Source organism: Thalassophryne amazonica, chromosome 7 (assembly GCF_902500255.1).
Source record: "Thalassophryne amazonica chromosome 7, fThaAma1.1, whole genome shotgun sequence".
Lineage (NCBI taxonomy): Eukaryota > Metazoa > Chordata > Actinopteri > Batrachoidiformes > Batrachoididae > Thalassophryne > Thalassophryne amazonica.
In genome coordinates, this window is record NC_047109.1 from 91,475,810 (window position 1) to 91,503,753 (window position 27,944).

Sequence of the window (27,944 nt, forward strand, 5' to 3'; positions counted from 1 at the left end):
CAGACACACATCTTCTTCACTGTCAGTCAACGCTGTTGTTTGGTGTACCATCCTGTGCTGAACAGACCCGGCGAACAAGCGGACGAACCGTTGAAGGCTTCAAAGAAAAACAGCTTCTGACATGCACTTTGATAGATGTGAGTATAAGTCTGCTTCTGAATTACTGAATATGGCATAACATCAGTGTCAACGTTCAAATGAGTGACTATTATCACTGTGTTTCTGACTTTTTCTATAAGAAGTTAGCCATTTCTTTTGGCTTTGGCCTTTCTACATAGGGTCGCCATAGTGGAACATGAGTGGTCTTGAATCACAAACCTTCTCTTTTGATTACCCCTAATCAGTACTTCTGGGGTCAAAGTGACACTTACGAACTGTCTGTGTGGAATCCACCAGAACATCTTGTTTTTTATTAAATACTGATAACATATTTTGGACATTCTTACAGACATCTGCAGTACAGCTCGATAGGGTCACTTTGCAACTATTCTGAATAAAAAAACAAAAAAACCTAAATATCTAGTTCATAAAACACATTTCATTTTGAAAAAACTTTGAGAATTTTTTGTCTCTTTCTCAAACCCAATTTTCAAAGCAAAATTCAATACCTACCCCTGCTCACTGGAGTTGCTCTGATGCAAATGTCCTGAATGTAAACTGCTCTGTAGTTATGAAAAATCAACCAGATGCCATGATATGAAAATGGGGTTCAATAAAAGTTGAACGCCACAAGTCCTGATTAGGGTTAATGAAATATACTGACAGATATGAAACTGATTTATGGTAATAAGTATGTTTAAGCTCCAGTCAGGTTTTTGATCAATGAAAGTACTCCAATCAATGTGAGGACATTAATTGGGGATTCCCTTTCAGCCTCCTCCCCCATTCTAGCTTGTGTTTTCAGTTCCCTTTTTGCTAAGAGCCAGACAATAAATTATTTAACTCAGGCCCACTATGCATGACTTTCTTTGTTTGAGCCTCCAGGCTTGAATGATTACACATTTTGTTGTGTGTGCCGGAGCACTGTGGACATTTTTTTCCCTGTCTCAGCTGCGAGCCAAAAGAGAAAGAGCATCGGAATCCCCACCTCCCACGCATATGACTCAATGTCCAGGGGTTTCCACAAGCTCGGTTTGAAAAGATCACACTACACAGAGTAGCCAAATCAATGAATATGAATATTTAGCGCACTGTAATTACAAAGACAGCAGCCCAACTGTAAAATAATAATAATAATAATAATAATAATAATAATAATAAGTTTAAGTTGATCAGCATTGATTTTCAAGTTTACACATTGTTTTGATGAGTTGTAGCTTATTTAAACACAATGTGGTTCCAGAAAGGTTAAGGATGAACAGTGCCACTGTGGATTTTCTCTACCAGTTTATGGCAAATCATTTGCTTGTGTATCAATAAACTGTAGATTTTTAAACAGCTTGTTTGTTCAGAAGGCTGTATATGTTGTTTCAAATGTCAAAAGTCCCAGTGCTTTTGAACATATTTAATATTTTATACTATTTTTCCTCAAGGTAAAGTTAATGCAATTCAAAATAATTAACTTTCGTCCATCACTCTCAGCCATGAGTGTATGTATACTTTGGTATCATGGTGAAACATATTTATTACGTTTTGCTGGAACAACCAAAAACACTCTGTAAGTAAAACATTACAATGGTTGCTGATCATTAATTAGACCACTGCAAAACAAAAATAAAATCAGTTTTAAAGTGGTCATATTTCGCAAATTTGTTCTACTTTTTTTACACTTATACATGGTTGGGGTTTAATGTGAAATATCTTCAAAGTTTTAGGACTTTGTAGATTTGACAATACTGTAAATTAAACTTTAACACATTTTAGACTTCCGTGACATATGTCACACAAGTCCCTATCATATTCTGCTTTCTTTGAGTGATACACCCACTGCACCAGTGTTCACCAGTTTGAGTCCCTGTGGAGGCAGGGTCGCGTGGTTACCAACACTTGAAAATGCGGTGTCGTTAGGATGTCTTAAATGCAGGTAACTAGTGACCTACAAACAATGTACTTGCTAATGAATGCTGACTGTAGCCTTGAATATATCAAAACATTTGTTTAGTACGGGAATCTAGTGAGGCCCCATTTAACACAGCACGTGAAGATTCCATTGCACTGGTTTCAGACCAAAAATGGGTGTTGCAAAAGTTTTAAAATGTTCTGGAACAGTGTTTTGAGTAAGCCGCTGCTAATTTGCATCACAGATAAAAAAAAATTCTGGTATCACCCCAGCTCCATATTCTATTAAGTCCTTAAATCTCGTTTTACTTTCTCATTCGATTTTATATTTCATCCTGTATTTGCCAAGTATTGGACATCATGTTTCTCCTCACAGATGCTAGATCAACTTGTTAGGCGGGTGCTGGTGGGTGAACACTATTGAATGCCAGATAAGCTCAGTGTTCAGCAGGTGGTAGACAATCTACATCTAAGTTCAACCACAGATGTTCCTGATTTGCCTACCATTTGTTCTTACGTAGGCAAATCAGGAACATCCCACCAACCCACTCATCTACATTTTTACGATACAAATCTTACACTTTTACCAGCACGGATAATATTTTGCCAAAAATTGGCAATACGAACCCTTTTAAATGCTAAATACGTAATCATTAGCTATTTTCCTGCATGCAGTGCCATTGAGGTGAAGGTGTAGAAACATGAGCAGCCAGTTATTTTGAATGTCAACTAAATAAAAATAACATAAGCTTCCCATACAGTTACAATGTTACTACGACAAAACAATCACTATTGTGTTTTTGAATATGTGTGCAGAAAAGTGTAATTTTGCATTGGATGAATATCAAAGTGTTACTGAGCAGGCCACTGTCCCAACTCCATGTTGTTACCATTTTTTTTTATTGGTGTTCTTTATGTGGGTTACCTGTACAGTCAGAGTTGGTTACACCAAACATAAGTTTGTCTTATATATTGGCCACATATTAATATTAATATATTAAATATTATATTAATTATATTATATTATATATATTATATTAAGCTAATACAAACATCATTTATTAACTGAATGTAGTTTTCTTTAAAGATATAATACAAGACTCTCCTTTTCCATAAATGGAGTATAGATGATATTAATTTTTATTTTTAAGAAAAACACATTTTAAGTGTGTGTTGAACCTGCAATGTAATAGACCTTACCTTTTGCTAGCTCTTCACACTGTCGCTAAACTGATAGAAATAAATTTGGCAAGCAAAATTTCAGTTTTATCAGTTATGTGCATATCAAATGCCATTATGATACATATTGAAACAGAACTTGGCATAAATATTTAACCTGAGGAATGTTCATTTATATATGAAGTTTACTAGAACCTTGTGTTAGCTACCATGGCTAAATGTTAACTACCATGGCTAAATGTTAACTACCATGGCTAAATGTTAACCATGGGCAGACATGTTTATGCAAGCTTTGGCTCCCTTCACTGTAAATTAATTTGTTTTTTTCAAGCTGGGTGAAACTTGTGGGCCTCTCATTCTGAAAGCACTGAGGGTGTGGCCAGCAGCAGCACTTCTCCATTTAAAGTAACAAGCACAGAAAGGGATTCTTAGAGATTTGATAATACAACATTATTGCTGGATTGTATCTAACTGTAATTAAGATGGGTGCAAATTTAGTTGTATGTATATATGTATGTACAATGACAATAAAGGCTCTGTTCTATTCTATTCTATTCTATTCTATTCTATTCTATTCTATTCTATTCTATTCTATTCTCAGTGGGTTATTGTTGCTTACAAACATTAACCCCTTAACGCCTGAATTTATATAGTTGTATATAAAAAATGTTTTGTGTGTGTTTTGCCTTTAAGTAGATGGTAAATAATGTTAAGATTATTAATTTCACTTTTGCACAAAAAATAAATAGTAATTTTGGTATTTTGGTAATAATTCATGTTATAATGTTATAATAATAATAATGGTATGTTGCAAATTTGCGACAACAGGCATACTGGTAAATTTGGTATGTTGCATATTTGAGTCAAATATTGTAGCATATATGTGACAATAGGCGTTAAGGGGTTAATATCTGTGTCCACTTTGGGTATAGTGTACTTAACTAACCCTAACCCCATGATTAGGGTTAGTTAAGTACAAAATGCAACATGGGGTTAGACCTTATATATATATATATATATATATATATATATATATATATATATATATATATATATATATATATATATATATATATATATATATAGACATTGTGCCAAGGTCTGTTTCAATATGTATCGTAATGGCATTTGATATTCACATAGCTGATAAAATTGAAATTTTGCTTGCCAATTGTATTTCTATGAGTTTAGTGACAGTGTGAAGAGCTAGCAAAAGGTAAGGTCTATATATATATATATATATATATATATATATATATAGTGGAGACAAAGCAGAATTCCTCATACTTTCTCTCAACCAAAATACACAGTCAGACTTTGTATCGTTCAAGAAACAGGTTCTGTTAGCAAATTACCTGTTGTTGTATTTACAGGTAATTACATGTTGCAGCATTACATCATTAGTAAAAGACCCATGGGTGACATTCAGTTTGAAAGATCAAATGACTCAGAGGACTGGGAGACTGTATAGTAACACCTTTTGATCCTGAAAATGAAACTTGACTAATACTGAGTGTCATTATCATGCTCGAAAAGTGACCTTTATTCTGTGGTGGGGCTCAGTGCACACTTTTTGTTTCAGCCCACTTCTCAGTTGGAAGAGACATTGTGATTTGAGAAGAGAGACTGACACAATTTACTGACAACAACAATAACAGCAAAAAAAAAAAAAAAAAAAAAAAAAAAAAAAAAAAAGATCTAATCTGGTGAGTTATTTTTGTCACTCTTCAGGCTTCACTGGTTGGGTTTGCATAATGTATACGTACACCCATCCTGTCTTTGGCAGTGTGAGATGGCTCTGTGTGTGTGGACTGTCATGGTGATAATTATCAGGTAAAGTCAAAAAGTAAGAAGTGACTAAATGTCCTTTCTTCTGTCCCCGTGTGCTGTGAGGTGTGATAGGAAGAGCATTCAAGAACACGTGCTGAGGTGACGCACCTCTAACACACAAAAGACAGGAAGATGTGGTTTTATTTTCTGCGAGCGTAACGGAGCGACACAGGAAGATGTCACAGAAAATGAGCAGTGGTAATCCCATGCTAAGGTTTCTGATGAATCTCTTTACATGGCCACACAATCTGGGCTCCTAAACAAGGAGGTTCTGTCATCTTTGTCGCTGCGAACAGGTTCCACACCCAGGCTGGAAATATCGCTCAGTCTTTCAGGTGTGGGATGAAGATTTTGAGGAAATAACCTGTGTGGTCACATTTATCAATTGGAAACATTAGAGAATTCTCTTTTACAATATTTTTCCTATTTTTCTCTTGTCCTGAACCTGATGAGTGGAAATAATATATATGCTCACAGGGCAGCACTTTTGATATTGGTGAGCAGCAAAAACAGCATCATGGAAAAACTGAGAAGATGCCATCATGCATTATTATTCATTCATACATTCATTTCCCTTACCCACTTATTCCTATTATTCCTACCACATTGTTCATTAGGTGAGAGGCAGGGTTACACCCTGGAAAGGACAGACAAACACATTCACTCTCTCACTCACACCTGCGGTCAATTTAGAGTAATCAGTTCACCTGTGTTTGGACATGGGAGGATGACCATGCAAACATGGAGAGAACATACAAACTTCACACAGAAGGGAAGAAAAGTGATCCCAGGACCTTCTTGGTGTGAGGCCACTGTTCTAACTACTAAACCATCATGCTGCCCTATACACTGAACTGCCACTTTATTAGGTACACCTTGGTGGTAATGGGTTGGATGTCCTTTTGCCTTCATAACTGCATTAATCATTCATGGTATAGACAAGGTATTGGGAACATTCCTTGGGAGATGTTGGTCCATACTGATATGACAGCATTACGCAGTCTGCCCAAAGTTGCGTCAAGGCGCTTCAAACAAGTAAGGTCTAAAACCCCTAGAGCAAGCACACAGGTGACAGTGGTAAGGAAAAACTCCCTCTGATGATTTGAGGAAGAAACCTCAAGCAAACCAGACTCAAAGGGGTGACCCTCTGCTTGGGCCATCGCCGGCCACTACCCCTAAGATTCACTAAAAGACTCAGACTTTAGATAAAGTTGAGGCTGTGGCCCGCTCCGTTTCCTAATCAAATGGGTAGGAAGCATATTACCATACTATGCCAGTATGCTAGCATGGGCACAATTTGGTAGGGGATAGGGGGGACATGTCACCCCCCCCCCCACCTTTTCAACCAGGGGGGACAGAATATGGTATGTCCCCCCCCCCCCCCCACCTTCTGGCATATATGTGTGAACTTGAAACATGCTATGTCAGTCTTATGTGCAAACCATGTCAGAATAGTATCTTTGTTTCTGCAAGTTTGTATTTTTAGCAGCATTGACTTGTGTACAACACCTGTTTCTTGTTTGTCATATTCAGAATTTTCTGGGACTGCATTTACCCAGATTTGAAACCAAAAATCGTTGCCTCTAGGGACTAGTGTCTACACATAAACAAATGTAATAAAATGTAATGAAATGTTTTGAGAGGTTTGTTGTGTCACTACTGGAGAGAGAAGTGGACTCATTGCTGGACACTAATCAGTTTGCTTACAAGAAAAACAGGAGCACTGAAGACGCTGTCCTAAGCATTGTCCATCTTGTGTCTTAACATCTGGAAGATACCAAGGCCTATGCATGCATTTTATTTGTTGATTTTAGTTCTGCTTTTAATACAGTACAAACACATCTGCTTTTAGAGAAACTGTCTGCAATGGGAGTCAGTGCTTTTTTAATAAAATGGTTTTATGCTTTTTTAAATAACAGAACGCAACGCGTTAAGGTCAATGGGACATTATCAATCAATCAATCAATCAACTTTTTTCTTATATAGCGCCAAATCACAACAAACAGTTGCCCCAAGGCGCTCAATCAGACGTCAGACACAGCAACACAAGGCACTGTTGTATGGCTGGGGGGCCTGGCTGCCTTTTTGTTTCTGTCTTTTGTTTTTCCTTCCAGGTGGCTTGCATTTGGGACTGAGTGGCTGTGTTGCTGAGGTTATCAGGACCTCACCCTGATCACCTGCGGCTCGTCAGGACTCACAGCTGAGGTGCATCTATATGGATTGGAACATGGTGGCATTTAAGACTGGAGTATACAGTGTGTATTTGCCAGAGACTCGACCTTGTGACCAGACGGGTGAGATCGTCGTCTCGGGAGCCATCTCATCATCAGTGGATGCAGAGAACGTCCAGGGTTTGATGCACGGTCTGTGAAAGAGGAGGGGGTGAGGTCTCGCGCTCGTCAGCACACTTCCTGAGGTACGTTAGATTTTGTGACTAACATTTATACAGTCAGTAAATGTGGTGTCCCTCACACCTTTTTATATTGAGCTGTATGTTAGTCATGTATCGGCTTCCACTGCAGTGGAGTTTTGTGAACAGGATGCTCCATGCCTGCAGGTTGGGAAGCTGATTAGTAATCAAGCCAGGAAGTGTTTGCTGTTTGTACACCTTTAAGTGTTCTCTCTGTGTGTAGAGTGTGGACTCACATAATGGTTCCTTCTTTCACAGACTCGGTTTGTTGCGGCCACCTGGGGGGTGTCGGCGGGGTCCTTGGGTCCGAACAGCTTCTGGCTCCGGACCGTTAGCGCTGCTGGGAGCGCACCACGCCAGACCGCACTTTCTTTTGTATTTTTTGTATCACTGTTATGTATTAAATTCAGTTAGCCTTTGTACCGTGCTCTGCTTATTTCATACTGGGTCCTTCAAACGCTGGTCGGTTCTCTGAGCTGCGTCCGACACATAACAGGCACAAGGGGTTCCACAGGGCAGTGTGTCATCGCCAGTGCTTTTCACCATTTATACAAATGACTGTAAAAGCACACATCAAAATAATAGCATTTTGAAATATGCAGATGACACTGCCATTGTCAGTCTTTTATCTAAGGATACGGACACATCCTTATATCACAATGAAATTGACAGTTTTACAAAATGGTGTGAAAGGAATTTCTTGTGATTGATCCAACAAAAACACAAGAAATTGTTTTTTACCCTCGGCATGTATGTGAGCATGAACCTGCCCACATAGATAATGTGATCATCCAGCAAGTGGACTCCTACAGATATCTTGGGGTCCACATGGACAGTGCTCTCTCCTGGAAGGCTCACATTGACTCTCTCTGCTCACAGCTGCAGCAGAGGCTGTATTTTTTAAGGAGGTTGAGGCTGTATGGAATGGGAATCATCATCCTGCTTGTTTTTTACAGAGCAACACTTGAGAGCCTCATCCGTTATGGGATTACAGTGTGGTTTGGTACCTTGTCTGTCCAGCTGAAAAACAAGCTTGCTCACATCCATAAAACAGCCATGAAAGTAGTAGGGCTAAAAGATTACCTGTCTATTCAAGCCTTATATGAAGAGGCAGTGGTAAGAAGAGGTAACACTAGATCTTCACATATATCAGATTCTCTGCACAGCACTTAACCTGCACTTTACCAACTCTGTGGCTGAATGTGTGTTGTTTGTATCAGTTTTATTGTTTTTTGTACTGTTTTTAAGCAATATGTAGCACTGTGCCCAGGACAAATTTCCCTTTGGGGACAATAAAGTTTTTCTATTCTATTCTATTCTATTCTATTCTATAAGTATCAATGGACCATATGCTAATTTACTAAATTCTGAAAGTTAGAAACGGAAATCAGAAAAGCTATCTGGGACCTCAGAAAGCCCATCTGCAATTATTGCTTGATGTCCAAAATCAGTCTATGCAAGCGAAATTATGTTCAGTATGAGTGTTGTCATTAGTGCCAGTTCAAAAATTAAATTCATGATAAGTAATTTATCCTAAACTTATGATCTGGTGTTTTTTCAAACTTATGCAAAAACAAATCTTGAGAAAAAAAAATACAGTATGCGATAGTGATAGGTCACTAAAATTAACATTGAATCGGTGTGTAACTTTGCAAAAACAATGTCGGACTCTGTTGTTTTCTCTGGGCCCCTCCCCAATCAGACCGGGAGTGACATGTTTAGCCGCATGTTCTCCTTGAATTGCTGGCTGTCTGAGTGGTGTCCAAAAAATGAGGTGGGCTTCATTGATAATTGGCAAAGCTTCTGGGGAAAACCTGGTCTTGTTAGGAGAGACGGCATCCATCCCACTTTAGAGGGAGCAGCTCTCATTTCTAGAAATCTGGCCAATTTTTTGGGATCCTCCAAACTGTGACTGTCTAGCGTTGGGACCAGGAGGCAGAGCTGTGGTCTTATACACCTCTCTGCAGCTTCTCTCCCCCTGCCATCCCCCTATTAACCCCATCCCCGTAGAGACGGTGCCTGCTCCCAGACCACCAATAACTAGCAAAAATCTATTTAAGCATAAAAATTCAAAAAGAAAAAATAATATAGCACCTTCAATTGCACCACAGACTAAAACAGTTAAATGTGGTCTATTAAACATTAGGTCTCTTTCTTCTAAGTCCCTGTTGGTAAATGATATAATAATTGATCAACGTATTGATTTATTCTGCCTAACAGAAACTTGGTTACAGCAGGATGAATATGTTAGTTTAAATGAGTCAACACCCCCGAGTCACACTAACTGTCAGAATGCTCGTAGCACGGGCCGGGGCGGAGGATTAGCAGCTATCTTCCATTCCAGCTTATTAATTAATCAAAAACCTAGACAGAGCTTTAATTCATTTGAAAGCTTGTCTCTTAGTCTTGTCCATCCAAATTGGAAGTCCCAAAAACCAGTTTTATTTGTTATTATCTATCGTCCACCTGGTCGTTACTGTGAGTTTCTCTGTGAATTTTCAGACCTTTTGTCTGACTTAGTGCTTAGCTCAGATAAGATAATTATAGTGGGCGATTTTAACATCCACACAGATGCTGAGAATGACAGCCTCAACACTGCATTTAATCTATTATTAGACTCTATCGGCTTTGCTCAAAAAGTAAATGAGTCCACCCACCACTTTAATCATATTTTAGATCTTGTTCTGACTTATGGTATGGAAATAGAAGACTTAACAGTATTCCCTGAAAACTCCCTTTTGTCTGATCATTTTTTAATAACATTTACATTTACCCTGATGGACTACCCTGCAGTGGGGAATAAGTTTCATTACACTAGAAGTCTTTCAGAAAGCGCTGTAACTAGGTTTAAGGATATGATTCCTTCTTTATGTTCTCTGTCATATACCAACACAGAGCAGAGTAGCTACCTAAACTCTGTAAGGGAGTTAGAGTATCTTGTCAATAGTTTTACATCCTCATTGAAGACAACTTTGGATGCTGTAGCTCCTCTGAAAAGAGAGCTTTAAATCAGAAGTGTCTGACTCCGTGGTATAACTCACAAACTCGTAGCTTAAAGCAGATAACCCGTAAGTTGGAGAGGAAATGGCGTCTCACTAATTTAGAAGATCTTCACTTAGCCTGGAAAAAGAGTTTGTTGCTCTATAAGAAAGCCCTTCGTGAAGCTAGGACATCTTTCTACTCATCATTAATTGAAGAAAATAAGAACAACCCCAGGTTTCTTTTCAGCACTGTAGCCAGGCTGACAAAGAGTCAGAGCTCTATTGAGCTGAGTATTCCATTAACTTTAACTAGTAATGACTTCATGACTTTCTTTGCTAACAAAATTTTGACTATTAGAGAAAAAATTACTCATAACCATCCCAAAGATGTATCGTTATCTTTGGCTGCTTTCAGTGATGCCGGTATTTGGTTAGACTCTTTCTCTCCGATTGTTCTGTCTGAGTTATTTTCATTAGTTACTTCATCCAAACCATCAACATGCTTATTAGACCCCATTCCTGCCAGGCCGCTCAAGGAAGTCCTACCATTATTTAATGCTTCAATCTTAAATATGATCAATCTATCTTTGTTAGTTGGTTATGTACCACAGGCCTTTAAGGTGGCAGTAATTAAACCATTACTTAAAAAGCCATCACTTGACCCAGCTATCTTAGCTAATTATAGGCCAATCTCCAACCTTCCTTTTCTCTCAAAGATTCTTGAGAGGGTAGTTGTAAAACAGCTAACTGATCACCTGCAGAGGAATGGTCTATTTGAAGAGTTACAGTCAGGTTTTAGAATTCATCATAGTACAGAAACAGCATTAGTGAAGGTTACAAATGATCTTCTTATGGCTTCGGACAGTGGACTTATCTCTGTGCTTGTTCTGTTGGACCTCAGTGCTGCTTTTGATACTGTTGACCATAAAATTTTATTACAGAGATTAGAGCATGTCATAGGTATTAAAGGCATTGCGCTGCGGTGGTTTGAATCATATTTGTCTAATAGATTACAGTTTGTTCATGTAAATGGGGAATCTTCTTCACAGACTAAAGTTAATTATGGAGTTCCACAAGGTTCTGTGCTAGGACCAATTTTATTCACTTTATACATGCTTCCCTTGGGCAGTATTATTAGACGGTATTGCTTAAATTTTCATTGTTACGCAGATGATACCCAGCTTTATCTATCCATGAAGCCAGAGGATACGCACCAATTAGCTAAACTGCAGGATTGTCTTACAGACATAAAGACATGGATGACCTCTAATTTCCTGCTTTTAAACTCAGATAAAACTGAAGTTATTGTACTTGGCCCCACAAATCTTAGAAGCATGGTGTCTAACCAGATCGTTACTCTGGATGGCATTTCCCTGATCTCTAGTAATACTGTGAGAAATCTTGGAGTTATTTTTGATCAGGATATGTCATTCAAAGCGCATATTAAACAAATATGTAGGACTGCCTTTTTGCATTTACGCAATATCTCTAAAATCAGAAAGGTCTTGTCTCAGAGTGATGCTGAAAAACTAATTCATGCATTTATTTCCTCTAGGCTGGACTATTGTAATTCATTATTATCAGGTTGTCCTAAAAGTTCCCTAAAAAGCCTTCAGTTGGTTCAGAATGCTGCAGCTAGAGTACTGACGGGGACTAGCAGGAGAGAGCATATCTCACCCGTGTTGGCCTCCCTTCATTGGTTTCCTGTTAATGCTAGAATAGAATTTAAAATTCTTCTTCTTACTTATAAGGTTTTGAATAATCAGGTCCCATCTTATCTTAGGGACCTCGTAGTACCATATTACCCCATTAGAGCGCTTCGCTCTCAGACTGCGGGCTTACTTGTAGTTCCTAGGGTTTGTAAGAGTAGAATGGGAGGCAGAGCCTTCAGCTTTCAGGCTCCTCTCCTGTGGAACCAGCTCCCAATTCAGATCAGGGAGACAGACACCCTCTCTACTTTTAAGATTAGGCTTAAAACTTTCCTTTTCGCTAAGGCTTATAGTTAGGGCTGGATCGGGTGACCCTGGACCATCCCTTGGTTATGTTGCTTTAGACGTAGACTGTGTTTCATAATTATTGTATGGCCTTGCCTTGCAATGTGGAGCGCCTTGGGGCAACTGTTTGTTGTGATTTGGCGCTATACAAGAAAAAACTTGATTGATTGATTGATTGATAGTTAATAATTATTAAGAGCCTGTTCTTTCATATTTATGAATACATTTTACCACATTGCAGTTGTCTTTTTAATGAAAACTCAACCTATCATTCTTTTTGAATTCTACACATGTGGTGATACCTTATTTACACCAGGATGTTAATAAAATCAATGCTGGCTGTTCTCAGAATGAAGTACTTATATCCACAGTTTCAAATTGCATAAGTCAAATGGTGTCCATATTATGGTCTTCTCAAAACATTAAAATTACTGTTCTGGATGCTCAGAATGCATCTGAGCTTATCTAGAAACCGTTAGCCTATGGGCTTCGGCCCTGTGGGCCTCGCACTTTGTCCCCCCCAGTTTCTAGTTCTAAATTGCGTCCTTGTATGCTAGTCATATGAAAGGCAAAATAAGTGCGTGTTAAGACTGGGCTTGAAAGTCTCTAAAGAATCTGATTGTTTTATTGACGCAGGGAGATCATTCCACAGAACAGGGGCACGATAAGAGAAAGTTCTGTGACCCACAGACTTTTTATTCACCCTAGGGACACAAAGTAGTCCTGCACCCTTACAACACAGAGCCCGGGCCGGTACGTAGGATTTAATTAGGTCAGCTAAGTAGGGAGATGCCAGTCGGTGACATCAACAAGGCATTTTCATCAACACAACTGCTGCTCACTGGATATCTCTCTTTTTTGGACCATTCTCTGTAAACCCTTGAAATGGTTGTGTGTGAAAATCCCAGTAGATCAGCCAATTCTGAAATACTCAGAAACTCAGAAGCATGCCATGTTAAATCCCCTTTCTTCCTCATTTGGATGCTAGGTTTGAACTTCAGCAAGTCGTCTTCACCACGTGTAGATGCCTAAATGCACTGAGTTGCTACCATGTGATTGGCTGATTACCTATTTGTGTTAACAAGTAATTGAACATGTGATAAAGTGGACGGTGATTTTAAATCCAAGAATGTATATTCTTACAAACATACTCTTTTTTCAGCGTCAAAGGAGAAGCCGTGTTGCACTCTGCCCACAGTGAAGAAACTCTTGGAGCAGAAGAGGAAGCGTGAATCATCGTCTGTGCCATCGTCCAGTTCCACAGCCGCAACAAGTCCTCTTCCTCCAACCACTGCTTCAGTAAGACATCAACACCAGCGTGATATCTCACTGAATCCAATCCGAGTGCTTATGTAGTTTTTTTGTGTTGTTTCTCTTAGCAGTTGTCAACAACAGATCCATTTACCTGTACAGGTAAGCACAGGATGACGTTGCTGTGTTGAGTTTAATGTTCGCCAGAATGTCCCTCACTGAGTCATCTGTGATCATTAGGTCTCTGCTCTGTTCCAGGTGCATCAAGCAACTACTCAGACATGGCAGTAGGCTATGAGCAGTGGAGTCCAGCACCAGAGCCGACACTGGGTTACTACTCCAGCCAACCAGGGTCGAGCTTTGCTGATACCTACAGCCTTCCAGTGTCCTCTGACTACGGATTACAACAGCCGGTCGAGGGATTTGGGGACACAATGCCTCAGGGATATGTGAGAATACACCTTTAATTAATCACAGATGTCTTTTTAAAGAAATATATCCATCTGTGTGGGTGTTGTCATAAACTGAGTTTAAATATTTTAATTTTATTCTCCGAGCAGGACTACCCGGTGACTATGTCTGATCCTAGTCTGGCATCAGCTTGGCCACCTCTAGGTGCCGGTCATTCTGCACAGTTAAGCGTTGGTACACCGCTGGATGTTGCCAAGCTTGAAGAAGCCAGGATGTTGCTCAGAGGGATGGACTACAACAGAACCACTGGGCAGGATGAAGATGGCGACACGTGAGTGATGCTTTTGTGGTCACATGTATGTGAGCGGATCAGGGAGAAGATTAAACCAAACACAAGATACCCTCGATTTTAAACTGCTGGTTCTTGCTAGAAGTCCACCAAGGCACTTATATCTTCACCCGTGTCTGTCGAAGGGAATTTCATGAATCTTGGGTTAAGAAAGAGCAAATATTTTGGTTCAGATTTAGATCCAGGATTCTTATTTCATTTTTTGTCAGTGTTTTGATGTACAAAATTTGTTTCGGGAATTTTCATGTTCTTCCTACAATCAAAAAGCTGGTGGTGGCTGTTGGAGGCTGCAACACTTCCAAATTAAGGCAGCACTAGGAAATGCGCAAACCATTTACAAACACAACAAAAATCTGACAGGTAGCTGCATCAAAAACAAAACAAACAAACAAAAAAAACATCTTGCATCTGGAGATGACAGATATAACCTACAGCACAAGTAACAATTTAGTTTGACAGCATGTCTGCTGGAAATTCAGACAACACAGGAAAACATGGAAATACTTTTCATTTTTTGTTTTGGTATGGCCCTCTGAGTTCACTCGACTTGAAGTGAAGCAAAGCTTGGTCTAATAATTACTTGGCTGGGAGTCGGAGAACATTTGGAAACACCAGGAGCAGCGTGCAAGTTTCTCCATAAAACTGGATTTGTGTCAGGAAAGGCATCTGCCATAAACCTTGTGCCAAATCCTCACACAGATTTGTACTAAATGGACTGTGATGACCCTGAGCGAGGGAGGGCAGCCAAAAGACATAAAAAAACAAACAACCAAACAAAAAAATCCATTACCTGTTTGTGTTCGCAATGTTCATTAATGAAAATTGGGAAAAATAAAATCAAACCAGGTTTTAATTTGAAAATGTCACTCTGAAATTGACATAATTAATGAATGTATTTATTTGGTGGTCGTCACATGATTCATGATAGTGCCTGAAAAATCCTTCACAGCTTATTTACAGACATATCTACCTTTTCGTATAGTTATCAATTATTTGCTTTGTCAGAGTAAAAGTAGCCTAGATCATCAACCTCTCTTTTTTAACTCCTCTGAGAGGAGAGCCTGGATCCAAGCATGTGCACTGACAGGAAGTGGAGGCTGAGCCCTTGAGTTTATAACCTGCATATCAGGTACTGATTGGCTGAGAGCTGTGGCATCACCACTGTGGCCATGTGGTTGCACAAGCAGAGCGACATTGGAGGAGGAAATTATTTAGACAGTTGAATACTTATGGTTCACCGTTTCTGGTACATCATAGTGCCCTCTGATGGTCACAATCAAAAATGTGTGTCATCAGTGTGTTGTGTCTGACTCCTGGGGGGGGAAGAATCCAACAGTGTGAAATGTCCTTCCCAGCTTGTCCACAGATGCCAAGCCTCCTTCACTGTAACCTGTTTGGTTCTCAAAGCAGAAGAGAATTCCACTGTTGTACCCACGTACATCAGCCTATGTTGAGTTTTGCAAAGCCTTTGATTCAGCTGACTGCCCTCTGGGACATCCTGAGAATTCATGGTATCCCCAAGAAGCATCACAACCAGTTTATATGTAGATACTGTGAGTGCTGTGTTGAGTGGAGTCAGAGACTCTTGAGCTTTTCCCAGTGAAAACTAGCGTTTGTCAGGGATGTGTTCTGTCTCCTACACTGTTCAGTGCTTGGATGGACTGGGTGTTGGTTAACGCTGTTGAAACCAGTGACTTTTATTGTTGAGGAAAGGTTTACTGACCTGACTGGCAGCACGACAGCTTAGTGGTTAGCACTGTTGCCTAACAGCAAAAAGGTCCTGGGATCGATTCCCACTTGTGGCTTTTCTGTGTGGAGTTTGCATGTTCTCCCCGTGTGTGCGTGGGTTCCCTTCAGGTGCTCCGGCTTCCTCCCACATCCAAAGACACGCAGGTTACGTGGATTAGAAACTTTAAATTGCCTGTAGGTGTGTGTATGGGTGTGAATGTGGCTGTTTGTCTGTATGTGGCCCTGCGACAGACTGGCGTCCTGTCGGTGTACACCACCTCATGCCCCATGACTGTTGGGATAGGCTCTAGCAACCTTGTGACCCTCAACAGGGCATTGCAGTCTTGTTTGGGGGCGGGTGCTAAAGAGGTAAAATATGACACATATGACGTAAACCACAGCATTTTCTATGAGGTTTGGGGCAAATTACACGCAAACAAAGTGAAAATGCAAAGAAAAAGTGACATTGCGGTGGGAAAGTGGACATGTGTTGGGTTTGTTTATGACCCGGAGCACAAACATGTCGAGGCGGTTTTGCAGGCGAGAGAATGGAGCTACTCTGGTTAGTTGTGTGGGTTAACACTTAACGACACAACGTCTCCCTACTCCTCGCCTCTTCTTCTCCACGGGGAACCGAAAAAAAAAAGCCCTTTTCACGACTGCTTCGGTGATTGCAGCTGAAAACAAAACCATACACCATTTGTCCGTGTGAAGTGTGTATATACTGTGTATATATTAAATGGAGGTCCTGTAAGTGGTCAAATCCTGCGATATCATGAGTGTTCAAACGAGACTACGATCTCCTATTGGAGTAAGCGGTTGAAGATGACTGAGCGGGAGTGTGAGAAGCTGAGTAATGAATTGGCGTGTCTGGGTTTGCAGTTGTCTTTGATCAGATGAAGATTCAGGCTTTTTAACATCTTCCTGGACTCAGCCATCAGAAGTGTATCTGTATGTGGTGAAAGTGTTGAACTTGTAGATGTCTCTGGGTACTCTGCCTTTGAGATCACAAGGTGCCTGGGGAGATCTTACAGAGTCATGAGGCCACTGGACAGAGGTGTTTGGCGATATGAAGATATCTTTGCAGGCAACTAAAGGTCCATATCTTTAGGTTCCTTGTGCTGTCTGTATTGCTGTATGGTTGTGAGACTTGGATGCTAACCATTGACCTAAGGCATCAACTGGAGGTCTTTGGTACTCAGTGTCTTTGGATAATCCTTGGGTATCACTGGAATGATTTTGTGTCAAACAAGTGGTTACTAAGAGAGACTATGGCGAGTAGTATCACTTGCATTGTGAGGAAGTGCCATCTTAGACATTTTGGCCATGTGGCCCGTTTCTCTGTGCATGATCTAGCACACAGGTGCCTGAGTGTTGGACCCCAGTAGCTAAAGGCCAAGAGATGTGTTTTAGAGATGTGGGAATGGACCAGTTGTTTGACTGGGCAGGTACCAACCAGGATCCTGGTGCCATGGATGCAGCAAAGCACAGCACCAGCGCGTGTTCCCTGACTTGACTTTACCTGACCCACGGACATCCAATCCAATCCAATCCAATCCAATCCAGTCCAATCCAATCCAATCCAATCCAATCCAATCCAATCCAGTCCAATCCAATCCAATCCAATCCAGTCCAATCCAATCCAATCCAATCCAATCCAATCCAATCCAGTCCAATCCAATCCAATCCAATCCAGTCCAATCCAATCCAATCCAATCCAATCCAATCCAATCCAGTCCAATCCAATCCAATCCAGTCCAATCCAATCCAATCCAATCCAATCCAATCCAATCCAATCCAGTCCAATCCAATCCAGTTCAATCCAATCCAATCCAATCCAGTCCAATCCAATCCAGTCCAATCCAATCCAGTTCAATCCAATCCAGTTCAATCCAATCCAGTCCAATCCAATCCAGTCCAATCCAATCCAGTTCAATCCAATCCAATCCAATCCAGTCCAATCCAATCCAATCCAATCCAGTCCAATCCAATCCAGTCCAATCCAATCCAGTTCAATCCAATCCAATCCAATCACAGAGCTACTAAAACACCACTTGAGTGTATGCTTGTCGCTTTGCCTACATAAGATGGCTGTTGAACTGTCTCCCATCATGGCCAGCCAGTGCTTGGCCTGTGCTAGTTTATTTATTTATTTATTTTTTGTTTTGCTTCAGTGTAAGACCATTTCTGCCACATAACAAACACACATCCATCATTTTTTTTTTTTTTGGTAAGACTTTCATTTTCAATCAAAAGCTAAACATGAGAGCTACGTTTGTCATCTGATAAATCCTGGAAAGGATGTTGGATGTTGAAGACAGAAAATAATGATGCAAAGTTAGCTGTTAATGTCTACTGGTTATTAGCCCAGAGGGCCATGTACTATAAAATTGGTCTAAATCTTCCTCCTCATTTAAAACTCATATATCACATGCTTGTCTTTCGTCAGCATCCTGCATATCTACACTGCTAAAGGCATGAGGGAGTGCGCCTTCGCTGCTGCTGAGAGGCTGCGGGATTTAGGGAAGCTGGATGCCAAAGAGCACAAGGGAAAGGTACACACAGCGAGATGACACAACACCCAAAGTGCACAATTCAAAACAACATTTAACAAACACTGAGCTTTTGTCCCAGACTGCTTTGCTAGTGGCGGTGACGGCAAACCAACCAGAGATTGTACAAGACCTCCTGTCATTTGGCACGGACATCAACGCCTGTGATGTCAAAGGTCAAACTGCCCTCCATCTGGCTGCACACTACGGCTTCCCTGAGGTTCTGCAGGTGAAGCAAAATTCATATATTTTTGGCCTGACTATCAGAGCAGATTGCACCTGTATAGATGAGAATGAAATCTGTATTTTTCTTTTGCAGGTGATTCTGTCCTGTAGGCCTGCCGTCAATCTGGAGGCGCGCAATTTTGAAGGTAATTGTCGGTCGCACATTGTGGTGAAACGAAGGCACTGCAGTGATAATATTTATTAATAAAGTCTTTCACAGAGTTAGTCTGGTGGCCAAGTGGTCAGTGTACTTGCTTCCAAAATAGAAGAGACCTTGCATTCTCTGTGTAAAAGGGGAGGTGATGGTCTAGTGGTTAAGCAGTGGGCTTGAGACCAGAAGATCCTCGATTCAAACCCCCATCTGACTGAAAAAACACTAAGGGCCATTGGACAAGGTCCTTAATCCCCAAGTTGCTCCCGGTGTGTAGTGAACGCCTTGCATGGCAGTACCCTGACATTGTTGTGTGAAGGGGTGAATGTGAGGCATCAATGCAAAGTGCTTTGAGCTTCTGATATAGATGGAAAAGTGCTATATAAATGCAGTCCATTTTTCCATAATGTGGAGTTGCATCAGAAAGGCATCCGGGATAAAACTTGTACCAAATCAACCTGCAAATCCATATTGACTCTACTGTGGTGACTCCAAGCCAAAAGGGAGAAGCTGAAAAAAACCTTTCTCACCTAAAGAGCTTCATAAGTACAGATCTTTACCAGCGCAGATGTAATACAATCCAGTAGTTTACCAAATAGAGCAAGTGTAATGTAGTTTAACACACAACTTCATGTGTCCAACAATAAACTATACCTCCCCCTACCACTTTCTGGCACATGAGGTTTAGCTCCTGATTGAACGCTGTAACAATTTTCTGCTTTGATTTACATGAACCCTCCTGGCAATTAGAGTTTCCAGGAGGGTACTGTAACAAAAATAAAATAGTTTTTACTATAAAACATTTACAGTACTGTTTGACTGTTAAGTTACAGTAAGCAGCTGTGGGTTGCCAGACTAATTCTGTTAAAAAAAACAAAAATAGTTCAACAAGGTTTCTTTGGGCTTCTTCCATTTTGCTCAGAGTCGCCACAGGAAGTTTAGGATCCACATGTTGGTTTGGCTTTTCTAACACAACTCTAGCTGTTAAAGGAGAACGGGACATGGACGGACATGAAACAAGGACGTTCTGTTTGCAAGTGCATTAAATGCATGTACCACAGTGCATTGTATAATACACTAACATACTGCTTTAGCTTAACTAGCTATAGCAGTAGGCTATTACAGATGACTTAAGGACTACTGTTATAGCCTGTTACAGACTGAAACTCCACTGGTGTCCCCAAGCAAAACTGAAGAAACCTAACTGAACTCACTATATTTGAAATCACAACTCAAAACATATCTGTTTATAACTGCTTATTCCACCTCATGCCTATTGCTCTGTCTGTTTGAGTGATTTTATTGATTTTTATTGGCATTTCTTTTTAATGGACTTTAGGTTTTACTGTACAGTGTCCTTGAGTGTCGAGAAAGGTGCCTTCAAATAAAATGTATTATTATTATTATTATTATTATTATGGTTGCAGAATTAGAGTAGTCAGTAGTCTACCAACTACAGCTGCTTGCTATAATTTAACAGTGGGACACTGTAATATTTTTATAGCAATAAACTCTTGTATTTTACAGTAGGCACACTGTAGAGTAACATGCACCCTACTGGTAACTCTAAATGCCGGTAGAATATGTAAATTAAAACAGAAATTTGTTACATTGTATTGTTTTTTCCTTTAATTTTAGGCTGTTAGATAAACCACTGTGCAAAACATTTAGACACCCCATTGTTTGATTAATGAATATATAAATAATTGCTCCCGAGCATCATCAACAACAGAAAACGTGAAATCCCCTCCAAAAATGCTACATAATAAAACATGGGATTATTAGGTTTTCTTTTTCATGAAAGTGACTAATCAGTTACTGATTTAACGTTTAATAAAGATGTAAAAACACAAAACAATTTGATTTCCTTGTGGCTGCACTGCCTGGTACTCGACAAGGCAAAGGCAGTTGCTGGTGATCAATCAAGAATAAAACAATTAAATAAATTTATTATGAATTTGAAGAGATTCCCTCCAACAAATTTAAAACAAGAGCAATCTGAGATTTCTGACATCCATAAGGATTGACGAGGACTCAAAATAAAATATCGTGACCCGGACTTCACCTGGATCTGCATACTGCTCCAGAATGGTCCGACTGATCAAGATATTGGAATCTGATATTTAATTCACAAAATGGTAAACCATGAGTTTTCCAATGGCCTTATATTTATCTGTGCTGCAAATTTGGTGAGAATCTGTGAAGTAGTTTTTACATAATCCTTCAAAGCCTATTTAAAGTGAAATCTTGATCCAGAATCCGAATCCGGATCCAGATCACCTCCAAAATTTAACAGAGTCTTACATGCATGGCCTAATGTCTTTCTGTTGTGAAAATTTCGCCAAAATCTGTGCAGTAGTTTTGAGGTAATTCTGCTAACAGACAGACAGACAAATAACTAAATGCTGATGATTTTGTTATGTCCTTGGCGGATGTAATAAATGATTAGATTGTTATTTTAAAGATGAGATGTAGTTGTACATTTTACATATTTGTTCGTAAATATGAACTGTTTAACAGCTTCTTTTTATTTCATAAAAAAATTGACACATGTAGCATGTCTAAAACATTTGCTCAGTGCTGTGTAGCAGTTATTCCTAATCATTAAGTAATGTACAAATTGACTTAAAATATCAGTACTTGTAAACTGTGTCTCATCTACATACTAAGGTTCCATTTTGCCAAGGCTTTTTTCTATTAAAAGCAGACAACACAAAAATTGCTGTTGGCATGCTGTATCTTTACCCCTTCACCCCCTAATTTGCATAAAGCAAAATGGCCACTAATTACATCAAAATTTCCACAATTTTGGTTGTATATGTACTATAAAAGCAAACTAAACATTCTTTTCTATATATTTTGACCTGCTGAATTCAAATATTGTTGTTGGCAAGCTGCATCTTTACCCCTTCACCCCTAATTTGCATAAAACAAAATGGCCACCCACTTCATCACATTTGTCAGAAGTGTGGTGCTATTTGCTTTGGATGAGAAAATACAACTTATATTTCTATGTAATTTGATGTGTTGAATTTAAATATTGTTGCTGGAAAGCTGTATCCCTACTCCTTCACCTCATAATTAGCAAAAAAGTTAATTAATTTAGTGGCTGCCTGGTATCGTTACCGGTAAAAAAGTAAGTCATCTTTGATTCGACCAAGGCAAGCAAATGAGCAAAATGAAGTATAAAAGAATGATATTTTGAAAGGAAACACGTTTCTTGGATGAATATGCATGTCTCTAAAGGTAAAATGTGGGTAAAACTGTTCTAATATTTTGCTTTTGCTGCAATGTGCAGATCATGATCACACTCTGCAGCCTTCAGTATCTTTTCATTAATCTTGAAGGTCTCAAGATTGTCGGCCTTCTCCTCCTGGCAGAATATGCAAAGGGCCCATTTGAAAGTACTGGAGGCACTTCTGAGTCTTGCAGCTGGACCAGTGGAGGGACCTGCAATGGGTTCCTTGGTGTCTTGAGACATTGACCTTTTCTCTTGTCTCCTAATATTTGTCTTGTTGGTGAACCAACTGTAACAGGATCTATGCCATTTTAGAGACATCTCATCAGAAGTCAATATCCTCTCAGTTATGAGTTTGTTCTTCATATCTTTGAGCTTGTGACAGATTCTTGACCTATCCTGCAATGTAGCCCTTCCTTTGTCACTACCCTGAACAAGATTTTCTTTAGTGCAATCCTGACAAATGATGCAGACATCACCATCCACTGAAGAATGTCGTTTTATGCTCCCTAAGGCCTCCATTTTTCAATTCAAGACAACAGAGATTGTTACTTAAATAAGTATTGAGAACAGTTAAAATGAAAACAGCAGACTGCCATGTTGTTTCATGAATATTAGGGATGAAGGAGAGATGTTTTGATCACCACTGAAGTATGCAACAAGAGAAAGTGCTAACAAGAGGAAGTCACTCCACAGTTGAAGTGATGAACGCAACTAAACCTAAATGCTAGAGAACACAGTGATTCAACTATAGTATCTTACTATCCAACACTTTCAAGATTATATGCAAATTAGTCTAGTGACAAGGGACACTGGCAACCTCACACAGTGTATATAAAGAGAATTAGCAGACAAGAAATCTAATCTAATTCTACTAAGTATAATTTATATAACGGCTGAGTCATATAAATTATAACTCAGCCATTTATAACTTTTCTTGTCATTTGATTGGTGCTTTGTATGTCACATGCTGTGGCTGCTGCTGCTGCTGTTGAGTCACTGTGGCACCATGTCCCTGGCCAGTGGCCAGCGAGGCCTGTCCTCTGGTGTCAAAAGCATATGAAAATAATGATATTGTGATTTTTAAATCCACAAGAGATGTTTTTCAACAGGCCAGTATAAGTAAGATTGACAAATACATGGATTTGTAGGTGTGATTGTGCAGCAGAGGCATGGGGAAAAATTGGTTTTGTTATCAATATCTTTTTAGAACAGGCTTCTACAAAGTATGAAAACAGCAGACTGCCATGTTGTTTCATGCATATTAGGGATGAATTAGAGAAGATCCAGCTTGTAAATAAGAAATAACATAAAGATAAGAGTTTTCATGCCAACATCAATTTTTGAACACAGCAGGTCAAAATACATAAGAATCACCCTGTTGTCTGCTTTTAACAGAAAATGCCTTGAGTAGTCTACTTGTCTGAAAACAGAACCTAAGTACACAGACTGTATATATGTAACACAGTGTTTCCAAAGCAGGGAGCTGGGCACCTCCTTATGGCTGAGGGGAAGAGAGCAGAAAAATATCAAGCAATAATGAACAATACTGAACGTTTTGAAAAGGAATTATCACACAGTTGGAGCCTAAATTCCAAATATGTCTTTTGGTGCTTCAGGTATGACTCCTCTGCACTGCGCTGCCATTTCTCACTGCGTCACCATGAAGGCTTTGTCCACCAGCGGGCCAGCGGATGTGAATCTTCAGAATAAAGCTGCTGAGAAGCTCTCCTGCGTGCACATGCTTCTCAGTGAGGGAGCGTCACTCCTCAGTCAGGTACGGCTCTGCTCTCATCCCAGAACACTGTGGCACAATGTCAGAAGAATGAATGAATGAGTTATTCTGATTTCATAGAAGGTAACAGCGTGCACAGAGCTGCACTCAGAGCCACAGCGCCAACTCAGACTCTGTTCCAAGTCTGCACTTTGTCACATGCTTTAGAAGGCGGCTCAGCAAATCAGCATCACCTTCACTTCTTAATGATCCTCTCGACTCTTTTCTCAAAGTAAAATCTTCAGAGACATTTCACTTTCACAGCACACGGTTACAGCACTGTATTTACAGTCTTCTCCTGAAGGGGGCATTGGTCTGCTTGAAATATAAGTTCACCAACATACGCTCTTGAAGCGTAAAATGTTAAGTGCTATATTTCATGCATATTCTTAGAAATTTCCATACATATACCCAAAGCGTGTTTTGCATTTAATGGTCAGAAATGCGCGTTAAGGTTTATAATACTTTTACTACAACTGCTGCACTGCATCACAAATAAAAACAAGCCAATCACAGCTCAACCCAATTGTTTTTTGGCCAATCACAAGACTGGTGGGTGGTGATTGACAGTGCGTATGGATGGATGGATGGATGGATGGATGGATAGCTTTTATTATCATTGTCATTACAACAACGAGATTTCCGCACTCACATTCCACAGACAAACAGCAATTAATCCACAATTATTACTTGTTTACCGTAATAATGGCACACATCAGAATTAGGACAACACATATACATTTGACATTGTTTATGTGCACTAAACTTGAAACAGTCCGTTTTCCAAATTGAGGCGATGTGAGTGTGTGGTAGCAGCTGCAACTGGAGTCGCGCCCACTGCCATCTTGGGAAGAACGGGGGCATGCCGCGGGGGAGGGGCAGGTAAAAGGAGAAGCTGGAGCATGCTTCAGTCCATGTGTAAGTCAGTTATTGTCTTTGTGGTTTGAGATAAGAATGGACCCGAATAATCTCACCAAGGCCTGAATAAATTCCTCTGGAGGTAGACAGTGGGCAATTTGACCTTGAGGCTAAATAAGCCTGGAGTGTTGTAGCTGAGCAGTGAAAAACACTTTTAACTGTTCCACTTGAACAACCAAATGCCAATTATGAATTAAGAATATTCGCAATTATGAATTAAGAATATTCACCGGCCTCCGAAACCTTCAGCTTCAACTGCAAGGCACACATCAGCTCCAAGGTGTCATCCAATTTGCATCTGAGTTCAAGAGTCAACGCAGTCTGAGAATGCACTGCCTTGCCAACCTCGTTAATCATGACGGACAAGCGAGGGCCCATGGTTCTTGATGCCACCGTCTTGCCAATTTTCCGGTAGATCAGGGCAGCACATAAGCCATAAAGTACCAGTCCTGCTGCCATGAGACCAAAAATGAATAAATCCTCGACATCCTCAACGGAGAAAGGCGCCAAGCATGCAACACGCCAAGACCCTCAGGAGTCGAGGACATAGCCCGCAGGATACGTTCCATCTGGGCAGGTAGGATCCCCCGGTCCTGACCTTCTTGTAGAAAAAATGGTGTCAATAGCGTTCAGAGACCAGCTGATCAATTCCATGGTTAATGCAATAGTAGTCCAATAGATCCAGAATCCAATATAGTTTTGAGGAATTCACAGTCTGGTGAAGTAGGGACTTGATGGTTAAAGGCAGAGAGATAAGGGAGAGTGGAGGAGATGTGACCGCCCTCGTCGGAGTCCCAAGTATATGTACAATCTCCCTCTCACCCCTCTGGGGAGGGTGGTATGTATGTTCCTCAAGCTTAGGTCCACTACCAGAGGCCTGGGAGTTTGAGGGTCTGGTGCAGGATCTTAGCTGTTCCTAGGACTGCACTATTCTGGACAGAGACCTCTGATGTTGTGCCTCAAATCTGCTGAAGCCACTTTTCCAATTCCCTAACCCTGTTACCACTGGGACCACTTTGGACTTTACCTTCCACATCTCTTCCAGTTGCTCCTTCAGTCCTTGGTAATTCTTGATTTTCTCGTGCTCCTTCCTCTTGATGTGGCTGGCAGCCAGGATTATTACCACATCGATCACAACTGTGGTCTTCTTTTCCTTGTGAACCACCACTATGTCTGGTTGGTTGGCCAACAGCTGTTTGTCTGTTTGGAATTTGAAGTCCCAGAGGACCTTAGCCCTGTTGTTCTCAACCACCATTGGTGGCATCTCCCATTGGGACTTGGGGACTTCTAATCTGTATGCAGCACAGTTGTTCCTGCACACAATTCCTGACGTGGTTGCGCCTCTCAGTGTACGCTGTCCCAGCTTGCATCTTGCACCCTGCTACTATGTGCTGGATTGTCTCAGAGGCACATTTGCACAACCTTGCAACTTGTATTCTGTCAGCTGTGGTAGACTCGTCTCTCTTACTTAGTTTACTTTGTAAGTACGGGAAATGCCCATGTGTAATTGAAGGATGATGATGTCACTTACTTTCTTTGATTGCTTTGGTTCACTCTGATGTTGTGGTTGTTTATGGCAGTTTTGGCCATCACTTCCTATTCTATGATTCTAGGAAATCAAAAGTAACAAAACAGTGCTGCACGTGGCTGTTAAGGAAGGGAACATCGATTTGGTCCGTTACCTGCTCAGTATTCCCTTACAGAATGTAAAAGATTTTGTCAACATGAAGGTATGTTTCACAAACCCCAAAACCAATGTATTTATTTGTAGTAGTATAGAATTAGATATGTACTCTATACAGTACTCATATCACAATCACTTCACATTCTCCCCACAGGCACATGGTCATACTGCTTTACACATGGCTGCCGGTCTCCATGGTAACCCACACCAGGAGGAGATGCTGCGATTGCTGCTGAGCACAGGAGCTGATCCCAGCATCCGTAACCTGGAGCACGACCAGCCGGCTCACCTCCTGCAGAGCGGCCATCAGGGAGAGCAGGTGAGCTGCTCGTCTTTTGCTCAAATCTGGTTTTGGTCTTCGTCATGAGTTTGTCCTCAACATATTTTATCTTTTTATTTGTAGCTTAAGCTTATGCTGAAGAAACGGAGCACTTCTTCTCGCCGCCGTATTGTATCTTTACAGGACCAAGAATGACTGAAATTGTTGTAACCACCATGTGATGGGAATGAATCTCAGTTTCCTCTGTTGAGGATGGATTTACTTTATTGTTATGGTTTGAAGGAGCCGTCAACTTATTTTGTTTGTAATATCGACTTCAGAAATTGAATCGCTATACACAATTCACATTGGATTAGGTAAATGATACTTTGATCTCTCAGTTACTTGTCATTTGTTGTATGTTCAAATGTCATGTTTTATTTTCCAAACTGTACGTTCGCATCGATGGGATTATTTTCATTTTTTTTTTTTTTTTATTTACAAAATGCCCATACTACTTTCACAGGGATTATATCAGGAAGCATTTTTATTTATGTATTTATTGTTGTCATTTAGGTAAGCATTTACAAATGAAGCCCTTTGCCTGAGTATTAGTTGTCATCTGGCAGGGTGGTGCAGCGGGTAGCACTGCCACCTCACAGTGATGTGGTCCTGGGTTTAAACTTGACCTGTGATCTTTGTGTTTGGAGTTAGAAAATTTGAGACACGTGTTCTGGATTCCTCCCAAAGGCTATAGTTATACAGATTTTGATAACTGGTGACTCTAAATGAATCTTGTAGGCGTGAAAGATTGCAGTTGAATGCAACTTTATTTTATTTGAACTCCGCTGGGGTTTTGCACAGAGGCAAAAAACAAAACAAAACAAAAAACTAAATAAATGTTTTACACACATATATACACTCAACAAAAATATAAACGCAACACCTTTGGTTTTGCTCCCATTTTGTATGAGATGTACTCAAAGATCTAAAACTTTTTCCACATACACAA

The 27,944-nt window shown here is 40.2% G+C and overlaps 1 protein-coding gene across 4 annotated transcripts; it reads left to right on the plus strand.

The window, feature by feature from the left end:
* On the plus strand, nt 1-27,749 carry LOC117514546 (NF-kappa-B inhibitor delta). Of its 4 annotated transcripts, none has more exons than XM_034175057.1 (12): nt 1-137; nt 13,555-13,691; nt 13,772-13,805; nt 13,902-14,092; nt 14,204-14,385; nt 18,581-18,686; nt 18,766-18,912; nt 19,003-19,054; nt 23,917-24,074; nt 26,603-26,719; nt 26,828-26,992; nt 27,077-27,749. In XM_034175057.1, the coding sequence occupies exons 1-12, from the start codon at nt 122-124 to the stop codon at nt 27,146-27,148; spliced, it is 1,377 nt and encodes a 458-aa protein (XP_034030948.1). In that variant the 5' UTR covers nt 1-121; the 3' UTR covers nt 27,149-27,749. The 4 variants fall into 4 exon arrangements, with proteins under 4 accessions (XP_034030948.1, XP_034030949.1, XP_034030950.1 ...); XM_034175058.1 differs by having other exon boundaries at nt 13,905-14,092; XM_034175059.1 differs by having other exon boundaries at nt 13,775-13,805.
* Nucleotides 27,750-27,944: the final 195 nt, after the last annotated feature.

Coding starts and splice junctions, on each gene's coding strand:
- LOC117514546 (XM_034175057.1), top strand. Junction 18,687..18,765: donor CCAAAGAGCACAAGGGAAAG/GTACACACAGCG, acceptor CTTTTGTCCCAG/ACTGCTTTGCTAGTGGCGGT. Junction 24,075..26,602: donor GAGCGTCACTCCTCAGTCAG/GTACGGCTCTGC, acceptor CTATGATTCTAG/GAAATCAAAAGTAACAAAAC.